The 14,583-nt window shown below is 44.0% G+C and overlaps 1 protein-coding gene across 1 annotated transcript; it reads left to right on the top strand.

Annotated features, from left to right (window-relative positions):
• Window positions 1-875: 875 nt before the first annotated feature.
• GORASP1 (golgi reassembly stacking protein 1) lies at window positions 876-11,773 on the top strand. The gene is made up of 9 exons (XM_027727841.2): window positions 876-1,025; window positions 3,565-3,645; window positions 4,712-4,915; window positions 5,564-5,650; window positions 6,008-6,138; window positions 6,693-6,834; window positions 7,371-7,515; window positions 7,809-7,964; window positions 9,640-11,773. The coding sequence occupies exons 1-9, from the start codon at window positions 963-965 to the stop codon at window positions 9,921-9,923; spliced, it is 1,293 nt and encodes a 430-aa protein (XP_027583642.1). The 5' UTR covers window positions 876-962; the 3' UTR covers window positions 9,924-11,773.
• The last annotated feature ends 2,810 nt before the right edge of the window (window positions 11,774-14,583 follow it).

The raw sequence follows: 14,583 nt of genomic DNA on the forward strand, positions 1-14,583 counted from the left end.
GAAATTTCGGGGGGGGGGAGGGTGTTGAAATACCACCACCTCTTGGTGATCACCCACATCCCCCCTGTGCCTTGAAAAACAACACTGGGCCATTGATTTGCTTCTTCACCTCTTAATGCTAAGAATTGTCTCAGCTGGTGGAAACACCGTTCTAGAGCACAACACCAGATATGTGCCCACGGAGACAAAGAGAAACACGCGCTCTTTAGAAATGTGTATGCGAAGTAGGTATTGGTAAAATATTAACAATAATCTCTTCGTGGGTTATACTAACAGGGGGATGATTTTTAAAGGCTGTAAGAATGAGAACAGTAGCGAAAACGGTAGTGAACCTGTTTGGGTTTGTGTGGGTTTTTTTTCTTTTTTTTGTGGTCTTAAGCTGCGGTAGGGGATGTTTAGGTTGGACATTAGGAAGAACTTCTTAACAGGAAGCAGAAAGGGTGATTAGATATTGTAATGGGCTGCCCACGGAGGTGTCACTGCCCCTGGAGGTGTTTAAGTAAAGCCTGGACGTGGCACTGAGTGCCACGGTCTGGTTGACACGCTGGTGTTCGGTCAGAGGTTGGACTCGCTGATTCCAGAGCTCTTTTCCAACCTAAGCAATCCTGAGACTCTGTGATTTTGTGATTTTCTTTTTGTTGCTGTTGTTTTTTAATTTTACGGTTCAGCCGCTCCCCCCACCCCTCACACTGGCCCCGCCCCCTCAGCCCTGGCCCCGCCTATCGCGGCAACGCCTCGCTTTCCCGGCCCCGCCCCCGTCGCTAGGGGGCGTTCCCCGCCGTCGCGCGCCAGGGCGCGGAGTGGAGCTGAGCTCCTACCTCGCCCCGCCGTGCGCCGGCGCCGCGCTCGGCGCTCGCTTGCTCAGGCCTGCGGGAGCGGCGCGAGGGCGATGCTCGGAGCCGCCGCCGCCGCCGCCTGAGGGTCCGGCCGGGTCCGAGCGGGTCCGTGGCGGTGCCGCGGCCATGGGGTTGGGCTCCAGCTCCGAGGGCCCCGGCGGCGGCGCCGAGGGCTTCCACGTGCACGGGGTGAGACGGCCGCCGCCGGGCCAGCGGAACGGAGGGAGGGCGGGAGAGCCGCGAGGGGCGCTGGGGCGGGTGCGGGTGCGTCCCGCTCGCCCGCCGGCCTGTGGGGGCTGAGGCTCCGCGGCTCCCACCTGTCGTCCCCCTCCCGGGAGCTGCCACGCCGGCAGGGGCGGGGCGGCCGCGCCGCTCTCTGTGCCCGCGGATGCCGCGACCCGCCGGGTCCTGGTGCGGGACAGCCCGGGGGAGCCTGCGGGGCTGCTCTGGGGAAATTTGGAGTAGTTTTAAGAGTAGTCTAGCCCTCCCTCTGTCCCTGCTCCCCTCTCTCTCTGCTCCTCTTTCTCCCTGCTTCCTCCTCCCCCTGTTCCCCTCTCCCCCGTGCCCCACCTTCTCTCCCTTCTCTCCTTGCTCCTCTCCTTCTCTGCTCCTTTTCCCTCCTTCCCGGTTCCTTTCCCCCTCTCCCTGCTCCTTTCCTCCTCTCCCCGCTACTTTCTTCCCCCCTCTACTTGCGCCTTTTTTCCCCCCTCTCTCTTCTCCTTTTCGCTCTCTCCCTCCTCCCTTCTCTGTGGATCTTCACAGCATCTTGTCCGGAGGTTAATTCCTGCTCCAGCCTCCCCCCGGCGTTGGATGTATTTGCGAGTTTGTTTTGACTCCTGTATATCCAGCACAGTCTGCACACACGCTGGTGTAAATGCGTATCCCGGCGTTTCAGGACAGACAGAGGTGTTGCTGATAACAGCTGTTAAACGAGTTATCATTTCGTTTAGTGGGTGCTCTCCCTTGCTGGAATCAGAGTGGAAGTGTTGTTGCCACGTGCTGCTTTACGCATCATCCCAGTTTATGTTTCTCAGTGTCACGAGGTGTGTTTGGGGTACTGGTGCTCTGTATCTGCTCGTGTCAGTCTCCTGAACTGAGCCTGCTCCGTCAGAAATGAATGTTGGTCCTCCTTTCATGCTGAGTGCAGGACACTGCTCGGGTTTCTGTACTGGAGGATGATTTTGGTGACCAGCAGTCTGCAGAAGACAAAGTAATTTCTCTTTTCTCCAGGGAATTCATGCAGCTCTTGATGCTGGGTCATTTTGAAAACCAAGTGCAGCAGGATTTTTTGCAGCTCCCAGCTCCCTGTGGGAACCTCTGTGGCTCTTAGACACCCGAACACCAACGTCCTGAGCTCTGTAGTAACTTTCACGTGCTTCTTCTTGTGTACTTTTTCATCCTGGACATTATGTAACGTGATGGTTTCATTCTAAGGCTTCTTGAACGTTACTTAGAATTTGTATGTAAACATTTTTAACCTTTGGTTCAGTATAAAGCTGTCTGTTTGCAGTTTAGGGTTGTGATGCAAGTTAATACTTCCTACTCCAGTTGTGGTTACTGTGCTCAGTCTTGACTGTTTAATAATAAAGCATGATTTTTATTCTTAGTTTTGCTTTAAAAGCTTTTGCTGAAGTAACTATGCTATTATTTTATAACTATAAAACAATAATATATGTAAATATATATAAATATATATAAAATATAAAACTATTTTATTGATGTATTTTATAACTAACAGACACTTCTGCCAGCAAAAGCCCCAATACCAATACACTTCATCTATTAAAAAACCCCCAATACAGCAGCTTGGTGCTGTATATATTGTATAGACCAAATATAAGATATGGTAGTTAAACTTTCCTAGCAATGAGCTTCTCAGTTTAGATGATGCCTGGGTTGTAACTTGGTGCTTAAACTTTGAGGTGTGCCTCAGGAGTCAAATATGTGAGGTTAAGGGCTGCTGAGATAACAAAAAGTAAAGTTAAAATCAGTGCAAGCTTCTCAGCACGTTTGCAGTGGTTCCTTAACATCCTTTCTTAGTGTACCTTGGAAGTGGGTGGCCTCTCACAGAATTTGTACATACACTGTGTAACTCGAGGTGAAGTTTATCTTGGTGTGAATGCATTTTAATAAGTGTTCTCTATATTTATTGCACCTGTCCTGTGACAGCTTGGTTATAATGAAATCAAGATGCTGCAGCTCTTATTTCTTAGGAATCCTTTGTGAGTGGTGGCAGTTTCCTTGACCGGTACCTGTGCTGAGGCAGCGTTTGTAGTGTTCTCATCTAAGTGTTCCTGTTCCAGTGGGCTGGAAACTGTGGGAACCCAGGTGTAAATTGTGTTTATGGAAAAACAGCTCTGCTGTAAGTGGGGATTTCAATGTTCTCAGGCTGTTAGAAGTATGGAAGAAAATCCTGAAGCAGCACTTCGAGAACTAAACCTTCCTCCAAAGTATTCAGTATTTAAATTCCAGGCTGTGAACACTGAATCACAATATTCGTGTTTTCTATGGGGTTAAAAACCTGCTTTTTACAGCTTAATTTGAACACCTGTTGCTCATAGTTTTATAAAACTTAGTTCACAGTTGTGGATTGCTTCCTGAAATCTGTCATTTGGTATCTTATCTCTGGTTCAACTCAAAAGTAAATATGGAACTGTGTAAAGATTAACACTTTTACTTATGTAACTAGAGATCAGTGTTTAATAATAATAAAATGTATGTTTTTCAGGTTCAAGAAAACTCCCCAGCTCAACAAGGAGGACTGGAACCTTTCTTTGATTTCATCATTGCCATTGGACACACAAGACTTGTAAGTCTCAAATGATTTTAATGTTGTTTTTTTTCTTCCCTGCATGAACTATCGGTGTTGTGTTGATTAAAAAGTAGAAGCCAAAACTGTCACAGTAAAGAAGGCTTTTCACATTGTATGTGGCATTAAAAATAAAGTAAAATTTCTGGTGTTCAAAGTCTCTTCTCTGGCTGGATCCAAATTTGAGGAAAGGGTCTTATTTATGCCCTTACTCACCTTAACTTCTTAGCAGGTTGACACAATGTTTATGTTATTACTCACTCCTACATATTTTTTGCCACAAGGTGAATATTGAACTGGTGAGTCAATAGTAAGAGCTCAACATTTGTTTAAACAAACTTGTTTCAGCATTTGATAAAACCTGAAAAAGAATCGTAGCCTGTCTATACTTATACTTTTGGGACCAAGAACACAATAGGTTGAGCTGTGAGAGAAGAGTTGAGTTCTGGTTTGGTGGGGTTTTTTGGGGTTTGGTTGGGTTTCTTTTGTTTGTTTATTTAACAGGCTCAGAGCTTTGCCTGTATGCTTCACCCTAACCCCATACAAGCTGAATTCCTTAAGTTTGTCTTGCTTTTATGAGCAAAGATGTCTTTTTGGAAGTGCTCGTTGTAATGGTGATTGTGGTGGAAGATCATTTAATCTTTTTAACATGACAGACACGATGATGGTTCTGTCAGCTGTTCCCAAATAGTCTGTCCTTTCACAGTCAGTTTGCAGTGACTTTGAAGGGCTCAGAGACATGAAGTGAAATGTTGCTGCTCATTGTTAGACTACACAGTTGACATCTCATGTTGCTGGTATTACTTAATAGCAGTTGTGAAGCATTTCATGCAAGTGATGAAATGGAGTAACAGCAATTACTTATGTAAAGGGACGTGTGCTGACAGCACTGACTGCTTTCTAATAAAAGAAAATTGAACTTCTGGGACTGTTTGTGAACCACAGAGTCTAAACTTTGATGGGTTTGGTTCTTTGTATTCAAATTCTGCCTGAGATGTGGCATATGTTACAGGTGCAGCTGGGAATAATGTTAATCTAATCCTGTATCTCTTTCTGTGCTCTACAGAATAAGGAAAACAATATGTTGAAAGACCTGCTGAAGGCAAATGCTGAGAAAGCAGTGAAGCTGGAGGTGTATAATATCAAAACAATGAAAATAAGAGAGGTGGAGGTGATCCCCAGTAACATGTGGGGAGGACAAGGCCTTCTTGGAGCCAGCGTGAGGTTCTGCAGCTTCCAGGGAGCCAATGAACACGTGTGGCATGTTTTGGTGAGAGAGAATTCTTTGGTGGCTTGTCAGTGTTCATACAACCTTGCTTTACAGTGTAATATTTAGAAGTAACTTTTATGTAAAGTACAGTGGTGAAATCACACAGAGGAAGGGAGCAGAGTCTTGAAGGTTTGAGCTGTTTCAGCAGGGACAAGGAGTAGGTGTCTGTCGGTGTTGCCTGTCACTGTGACAGAAATAACTCCATCCCAACCAGACCCAATAGTGTAGATGGGAAGGGGTTTTTTTGTTGAAGAATCAATGTCAAAAGCAAAAACATTCTGGCCTGATTGGTGTCTCTGTGTTGGCTAAACTCCATTAAATTGTTACAAAAAGCACCACAAATTTATTTTAAAATTAGAGGCAGAACTGAAAAGGAAAGACTGTTTGTTATGTTTCTGGTTGTTTAAATAAATGCAACTTCTCCACATCTTTGGAGTATCTTATTTTAAATTGGTAGCATCTTGGTCTTTCTTATTCAGCATGTTTTACAAGATGTCACACCTAGACATAGACTATTCAAGGACTTCTGTTTTATCCCATAAACAAAATGTTCTTTCCTTCTGCTGTTTTTGGAGTTAGCTTTCCCTTTTGATCTCGGGGTGGTTTATCCTGCTGCCCGTGCAGATGACAACTGTCATTCTTTCACAGGATGTTGAACCTGCATCTCCTGCAGCTCTGGCTGGTTTACAGCCCTACACTGACTACGTTGTTGGATCTGATCAGATTCTCCAGGAGGTAGGGTGCATTCCAGTAGGGACTGATTGTCTTTGCCAAGTGGGGGTGTAGGATTTGATTTTGCAGAAAGCGAATTCGGTGTACATCAAACGGATGTGGATGGTGTTTGGGGATTTGGGGAGGTTGGTATTTATGACAGATGCTTTATTGTTGAGGTAAACATTATCTGTCTTTTTAATGTGACAATAACAAGAAGTTGCCATTAAAGATCAAACTACACCAGTGAGCTTTCTGGCTCTGGGTTTTTAATGTCTCATGTTGAAGTAAATAACTATGTAAAATGCTGACTTGCTTCCAGCTCCTTGTCTTGCACATGTGAGTTTATTAACTTTGTCTTTCCTTTTTTTTTTTTCTTAGTCAGAGGATTTCTTTTCCCTGATTGAATCCCATGAGGGGAAGCCGCTGAAGCTGATGGTTTATAACACTGAAGCAGATTCCATTCGAGAGGTAGTTGTGACTCCCAATGGAGCTTGGGGTGGAGAAGGAAGGTACTGATCTCTGGACAGTCACTTGAAGACAGGTTATATACTTGCTGTAAATGAGATCCTGTTAAGAGTATTATTACTATCAATTGCAGCTTGTTGTTTTCAAGTTAAGCCTTGTTTCCTTACACTTATCACACAAAACTGTTAATCTCTTCATAAAAAAAAAAGCTTGGAACTAGGAATTGGGCACGTCCTGGATCTAATCCTTTTGAGCTGAATCAAATGGCAAAAACCCTGTGCTGAGTTCCCCATTAGCAGATTCACTGTCTTCATTCTCATAGTCAAACACTGAGCTAAAGCAAGAACCAAACCCACATCAGGTCAGATGATATATTCTGTAAAGATACAAACCCAATCAACTGAAAGCTAAGCTGTGTATTTTTAAAAGTCAACTGCACAGCGTTCCCTGAGTACTGTAAGTGAAACGACTCTTGCAGGTAGGTATTTCCTGCTATAGAAAGACACAAACTCTTCTTGTTGTGGAGAGTCAAAATTTGAAACACTAGTTTTGTTAAGAACACCCTTTTTTTAAGTCTTGATTTACTTGTCTTGTACAGCTTAGGATGTGGTATTGGATATGGCTATTTGCACAGAATTCCAACACAATCCATAACATCAAAGAAAAAGCCAGAAAGCAAACCACCTTCACCCTCACTAGAAGCTGGAACTTCTGTACCATCCACTAATGGTTACACAGAGGTAGGTAAGAAATAAATGCCAATCTCTAGCATGTTCTCTGGAGTTTGAAAATGTTCTACTGTTTTGGAACGTCGGTAACACAGTGTATTGGAATACAGCGTTTAATTTTGCTTGAATGAAATGGAGTTGGGTGAAGGGAAAGTGAGAGCTGAGGGTGCTGAGCAGGTGTGAGATCACCAGTGTTGGCTGATACAAATTTTTGCCAGGTATTTTCTTTCTATTTTCAAGACTTGCATGCTCTATACTACAGCTGTACCAGTCAATGAGAATGACATTAAAAGAACACTTACCTCACTAGGAAAAAAACCACCTACAAGAACTGAGCATGGACTGTTCTTCTAAGAACATACTGGCTTTAAAAGCTGAACTGGAACACTTTGATGTCCTAATTGGTGTTTGGCTTTCAATTTCAGCATCACAGATTCTCTCTGAATTGGTGTATCTGGAAACAGGCAGGATGCTTTCATAGGAAGGTTGGCTTCAGGTGAAGCTTTCAATTTAAAAAGATGTTTTTCCTTCTTACTATCTTATTCCAGACTCCATTGTTGGCACCTACCTCTCAGAGTGAAAGCTCTGAAACAGTCATGAACTTGGATCATTCCAGAGATCAAGAAATGAGTGTTTATTCACCAGAAAGCTCACTTTCTCCTCCTCCCCCTCTCCAGAGAGTTATGGATCCAGGTATATTTTCTTAGGTGGTTTTTCAGCAATTCTTTAGAGGACATCTAAAGAAATGAATATACAAGCTTGAGACTGAAATGTAGAACTGTGAGCATTGGTGGTTGTTTTCCTTGAAATTTTTGACTTCCCTGGATTTCAGAGCTGTAGAATTGAGGTACCACATAAGTTAAATTTATTTGCATTTAGCAGGGAGGGGACTTCACTGACTTTAGTCTGGATGTAACTTGTCTTTTTTAATCTAGAATTTTGTGTTGTATCTAAAAAAGTGATGTAATATTCGCTTTCTCCTTCAGGATTTCTAGATATGTCTGGTATTTCATTTTCTGAGCTCACTAGCTTAACAGAAGTGTCCAGCATGTCCCCATCTGCCTCCTTCAACACGCCAGCAGCAGGTGCTTCTGCAGGCCCTGAAAAATCAATGTCAAACGATGAAGCCTCTACGTATTTTGGTAAGTGCATTAAAGACTTCCTTTATTTCTGGAATTGCACCAACTCAATACCTGCTCAACATTTTCACCCTTTCTGGAAATAAGCGAATTTTAATAAAAATCAGAAAGGACAGGCAAAAATCAGATGGAAAAAGTAGCAGAAATCAGGTGTAGAAATGGACAAAAACTAATGGGCTTTTCTTATAAGATTATAGAAAGTGTGTCTTTTTCTTTAAATGAAAACATTGATTAAACTGACTTTAAAAGTAGGTATTTCTAAAAACAGTGTAAATGAATTTTTGTACCACAGTTGTAAAGCAAAACCGAAGTTTTTTAGTTAGTCATCTTAATATTGTCTTTTTGTGGTGGCTGACTCTGGCTGGACACCAGGTGCCCACTAAGTTGCTCTGTCACTCTCTGTCTTCAGCTGGGCAGGGGAGAAAAAATCCAGTGAAAGCCTCATGGGCTGAGATAAGGGCAGGGAGAGATCCCTCTCCAGGTGCTGTCATGGGCAAAACGGACTCAACTTGGGGAAATTAGTTTAATTTCTTACCAAACAAATCAGAGGAGGATAGCGAGAAATAAACTGAAATCTTAAAAACACATCCCCTTTCCCCCCCCCTCCCTTCCTTCTGGGCTCAACTTTACTCACAAATTTTCCATCTCCTCCTGCCAGAGGCACAGGGGGACTGGGAATGGGGGCTGCAGTCAGTTCAGGTCTCTGCTGCTCCTTCCTCCCCAAGGGGGGAGCTCCTCACACTCTGCCCTTGCTCCAGCATGGGGTCCTTCCCACAGAGATCCGTCCTTCCCACGGGCTCTAGTTCTTCAGGAACTGTTCCAACATGAGTCCCTTCCGTGGGGTGCAGTCCTTCAGGAACAGACTGCTCCAGCCTGGGTCCCCCGTGAGGGGTCCTGCCAGGACCCTGCTCCAGCACAGGCTTCCCCCAGGTCACAGCCTCTGCTGGGCATCCCCCTGCTCCAGCACGGGCTCCTCCACGGGCTGCAGTGGATCTCTGCTGCTTCCCCACAGCTTCCATGGGCTGCACCAGGGGCTGCAGGGGCATCTCTGCTCTGATGCCTGGGGTACCTCCTGCCCCTCCTTCTGCACTGACCCAGGAGTCTGCAGAGTTGTTTCTCTTGCATATCCTCATTCCTCTCTCTGGCTGCTGTTTTGCAGTGGGAATTTTTCCCCCTTCTTACATACATTATCCCAGAGGTGCTGCTACTGACACTGATGGGCTCGGCCTTGGAGCTTGCTGGCACTGACTCCCTTGGACATGGGGGAACCTTCTGGCAGCTTCTCACAGAAGCCACCCCTGTAGCCCCTTACTACCAAAACCTGGCCATGCAAACCCAACACACTTTTCTATTTAAAAAAAATAAATATATTCACAGGATGCCCGCCTCTCCCTTCCAAAAGGTAGGGTGACTGTAAGAGTTGCAACGCAGAATAACAGTAACAGTAAGAACACAACAGACCCAAAGGTTTGTGGTCTTTTAAAAACCTGTGTGCACCATCAGAGTTCCTGGATTTGGGGAGAACTGAGTAAATGCAGCCCATGTATTTGACAGTTGTGAATCTGTTTATGTACCTATACAAGGTGTCTGATTCAGGCTGATTTTTCTAGGGTAACCAGGGGTGCTGCTTGTTACCTTGCCAGTTTTTATTTTCTTACAAACCATTTCCATTTCCCAGAACATGCCACAGCTTTGGCCCCTGAAGATATAACTCTGTATTCTGAAGGCTCAGTCAAGCAGCCAGAGCTGGATGACCTACTGCCTTCAATTCCACCTTTACCTTCTTTTCCTCTTCCACATGAAATTTCTTCAAAAACAACTCTAGGAACTGATCCTGATAACCAAGAATTAAAGCTGCTTGTGAACAGCACTGAGAGCTCATTAACCACTGCTCCAGAGAAACCAGAGGAAGAAGCAGCAAGTGAACAGAAAGAAGAAGCAGCTGCACAAGATCCCGAGTGAAATGGACCCTGCTTGTGTTTACAGACTGTCAAATGCTGCAGCTTGGAATATTTTTCTGATCTTGAAAGAATTAGTTACTCTATTTTGTTAGTGTAGACAATACTAGAAAAGAAATCACATGAAGTACATATCTTGTTGTATTTTCCAATCACTGTTTTAATGGATTGATCTGTGTTCAAACTTTGAATGCTGTCCAAAAATCACCAAATTAACGGAGAAATTAATGGAGAAACAAGTTGGACACTGGCAGAATGTCAAGTTCCAGAATTCACGTTTGCCTACAAGTGCTCCTGAATGTATTTATGAAGGCACTGTGCCTGAACAGTGACACTTAGTGATGATTTTATCAGTATGATTGATGGCATTAAAAAAATATTTATAGTTTTGTTAGAAAGCTTTTCTAATGGTACTCCTTGGGTAGACGGTTCTTGTGACTTGCAAGGCATTTCTCACCCCAGGATACTTTTATTCCTACTTAATACTCCTCAGACTGTTATTTTTCTTGTTTTAAGTCCCTTCTCTGTAAGGTACCTTTGCTACAACTACTTCCTCAGTAAAGGAAGTGCCATGTGGTTTGAAGTTGCAGCACAGAGATGGGACAGAGTCATGGTGGGTCCTGTCACTCACTTCTGCTCTTCTGTGGACCAGGTGGTGGCCTCACACTTAAATAAAAAATGAAGCAGAGGAGGGAATGATGATGGTTATTTGAGACAAATGGAAGTGAAAATGCTGTTTAAGTTGGGGTGATGAACCTTTTCAGTGGAGCTGAATGTCTTGGCTTCTGTAATGACTGAGAAATAGCTTTTCTTTAGTTGTGCTTTTCTATTTACTCATTTCTATTTTTATACAGATCGTTGTAAGTTTAAGACATGGGGCTGTTGTGCAGCAACATCAACTGCTTTTTGTAGCTTTTTTGTTCGCACTTGTCTTCAAATAGATTCTGAATGTAGCAGCAAATATGACATGAACAATGAAAGGCATGTGGTTCTATAACCCTCAGGGCAGTGATTTATCATGGAATGTCAAAGGGATAGGGAATAACAGTTACTGTGGTGAAACTCCTTCCTGAATTAAGAGATGGGGGGTGTTGAAGCTAAACCGAAGTACATTTATTTAGTACAATATTGCCTGATTGCCTGATTTCCTTTTCCCTGCCCTGTCTCCTGCTCTGTTTCTGCTCTGTGCAGACCAGTATGTGACAACTGCCAGGGCTGAAATCTGGTACTGAGGCAGGAGGGGGGGGACTCACAGTCCCACAGATTTGCCTGTGACAGCTCAGCTTCACCTGAAGGGTGCAGGTGAAGTCACACCACAAGAGGTCTTCAGCTAAAATCTGACCTTGTTACTCCTTCATCTCTGTTATTAGTCTGAAATACTGCAAGTACAGTAGTTCTGAACAGGACTGTCAAAATACCTGTTGCTTTAAAGAATGTATTGAGCCCCAACTGCAGGCAGTAGAACATAGATTTGAACTCTAGTCTGCTAAATGGTCTGTTAATTGCAAACTGGTTTTATTTCCTGTATTGCTAAAATAAATTTCCTCTTTTCTTTCCTCATCTGACTGTTACAGGGGTGAACAGCCAAACACTAAAAATAAATGTAATTTAAACTATTGCTAAGTTTGTTTGGTCTTGGAGCCTGATGACTGAAGACATCTAGGTGATCTATTTATTGATGTTGTTTCTTTAGGACTTGTTTCTAGTCTTGCACCTTTCTCAAAACTGGTTTTAAGCTGGTAGTAGCTCATTTAAATGATGCTGTACCATTAACACCCTTCAGAAATTTAAGAGCAGAGAATGTCAAACTTGTTCTAGATTTCATATGTCACCGTAATAAATGGCTTAAACTTATGTCAGTCAGTCTGTGTGTTAACTGGTTCTTGGAAGGGGTTTGGAAAACCAAATCCTTAGGGTTATCAGGCAGAGGGATGTTGGGTTCTCCTAACCTGAAACTTGATGATTCAAATGCTAAATGAGATGAAGAGTTCAACCTCCTCATCAAATTCCTTTTCTCTTGATAATTTGGATGCTATCTCACTGCTGAAGCCAAGGTAAGTAGGCAGTACTCTTACTTGTGGGTACAGAAGCGAGAAAGATGGTTAGAATTTCTTAGTTTCAAAATAAAACCTGAAAAGAGTTGGAGAAACACCTGAGAGTGGCAGGATGCAGAACCAAAAACAAACAGCCAATCAACCTGTGCTGTCCCAAACATCTGTTTCCAGGTAAGGAGGAGCTGGATATGACCTTTCCCCCACTCTGTAAACTTTGAGGGCACCTCTAAACACAACAGCAGCAGTTCTTCTGCAGACACAAGAAGGACTATCTTGGCAGCATCACAAGGAGGGCAAAACAAAGTGAGGAGGATCTCACCTTGGAGCACTCAGGGGTTTCTATGGCCAGACACAACAGGATCAGCTTCCAGACCTGAGCTGCTCCCTCATATTAATAGCTGAGCCTGAGGACATGAGTCTGGCAGATGTTTAATCCAAAGAGGCTCCCAGGAGCTCAAGTATTGTAGCAGGGATTAGGCAAAGCCCATCTCCACTGAGCCGTGGCCCTGCCTACCCCAAGGAGCCAGGACACCTGGGATTGACAGGGGCTGATCCTGGATGGGCCCTCCAAGGCTGTGGGACCTCCACCCACCTGGATACTACAACTCTGCTCAACAAAGGCCAGAGAAACTTGGTCAGGTCCTGCCCCAAGCAAGGTTAACTTGAGCAGGCTGGACCGATCCCTCCCTTCCCAAGGAATTATGTGACTGATGGGAACTTTGGACACCATAACCCTGTACTGGGAATGATCACAGCCCCCAAAAATCACGATAAGGAAATAACCATCCCAGATACAAACACACAAATCTCATTGTTAACAGCAATATGGATGCTAACTAATTCTGGTTGAACTTGAATGAGTGAATGGAATGAGTGAATGGATGTATTTACTGTCTTTAAGTTGAACAGCTACTGTCAAGAACCGTTGAAACACCAAATTCAGGCAGTGATGACTTTGTTTTCCCTCTTAAACTTTCACAGCAGGCTTGATAATCTAATGAACCTCCTGCTGTACTGCTCTAGGCTCTGTGCAGAGGCTGCTCATCTAAGTTGCCACACTTGGCATCTCAGAATTTCTCTGAGCTGTAACTCAGAAATGCTGCAGGATAACAGATCTCTCTAATGCTAAGCAGAGATCGCATCGCTCGTGTACCAGTGCACTCATATATTTCCAGATGTATTATCCATCTTCCCCCAAAGCTGGGCAAATATTTTCACCTCCAAGCAGTTTCATAAGAACAGGCACCACTGCCTCTGGCTGTTAAGTGAAAGCAGCTACAGGTTACTCACTGCACTGATTTGACTGGGTCAACCGGTTCCATTTCCTGGGCACTGCCACTAATGCTGACACATCATCCCCACTGACTTTTGCCTTAAGCAAACACTAACTTGGCAGTGGTTCTGCTGTAACAGAATTTCAAAGCAATTGTGTAAGTTACATTTCTAAGCTATAAAAAGTAATCAAGCACTCACAGTCCCCCAAAAAGGATGGCTAGAACAGTGTCACAATATCCTCAGAGAGAGATCAGGCGTGTCCCACCCAGTCTCTAATCAGTACCTCTGCTCTGCATGATGTCTGCACAGTTGTTTACAGAAAAACCTCCACCCCAGCAAAGGAAACTTTCAGTCAACCCATATTCTTGACTTTTAAGTGTGCATGTGCTCCCAACAGCTCTGTTATCCAGCTGTGAGGTGACTTCACCCAGCTCTGTTTGGGAGCAACCAGCACATGTACAGCGTAAGATCATGTTTGAATCAAACATGACCTCTGCAAAAGGAAAAATGATACCTTGGTGTAATGCACTGGTCTCTGTGACAGTCACTGTGTGTCTTCACCTCTGGCAAATGCATTCTCTCCCCTTCCTTGGCATCTCCACACTAATTCACCTCAGAGTGACTTCACAACCTCTCTGCCTAAGGCTTGTTTTGACTATATTTCAAACCTTTCTAAAAATTAATTCTAAATCCTTCAAGTAGTTCTCTTCCTAAAATGATACTTGCACTTCAGCTGCCAAGTACTGAGCTGAGCTCTTCTGTTCTCAGCACCTCCTCACCTGAAGAAAATAAAAAATTGCCTGTCATAGACAAATTAAATGCTCTTCTAGGAGACAGGTTACACTACTAAGTACTAGATTTGCAACTCCTTCCCATCATGAACTTGGAAATTAAAATAACTTCTACAAATCAGTGGCCTTTTCTATGATTCTGGCAAACTGGAACTCTCTCTGTTCACAATGTCCCCAGGAGCTGTGAGTCCCATATGAACTCAAAATTCTCCTGCTTTTGCCTTCACGACTCTTGCAGACAGCACAAGTCCAGAAAAGATGACAGAAATTAAAAGGGAGTAGCAAAAAATCCCCTCCTCTCACTTTATACTCCATCTAAGTCAGATGCTAGGAGTCTCTGGGAGGACATTTGGTCACTGAATTACTGCATTCTCCACCAGAGCAGCCCAGTTGACAGTCCCCACGGCAAAAGCTTTGAGTATCCTGTCCCGGCTTTTTCAGCATCAGGAAAACCAGCCTTGGTTTCCCATGTGCCTCTTACAAGGATACAACCTTTCGACATCCAGACAACTCAGCACCAGCTGGCACCAGTCACTTGTTAGCA

Source organism: Pipra filicauda, unplaced genomic scaffold (assembly GCF_003945595.2).
Source record: "Pipra filicauda isolate LSUMZ 115617 unplaced genomic scaffold, ASM394559v2 scaffold1_size10287979_pilon, whole genome shotgun sequence".
Classification (NCBI taxonomy): Eukaryota; Metazoa; Chordata; class Aves; order Passeriformes; family Pipridae; genus Pipra; species Pipra filicauda.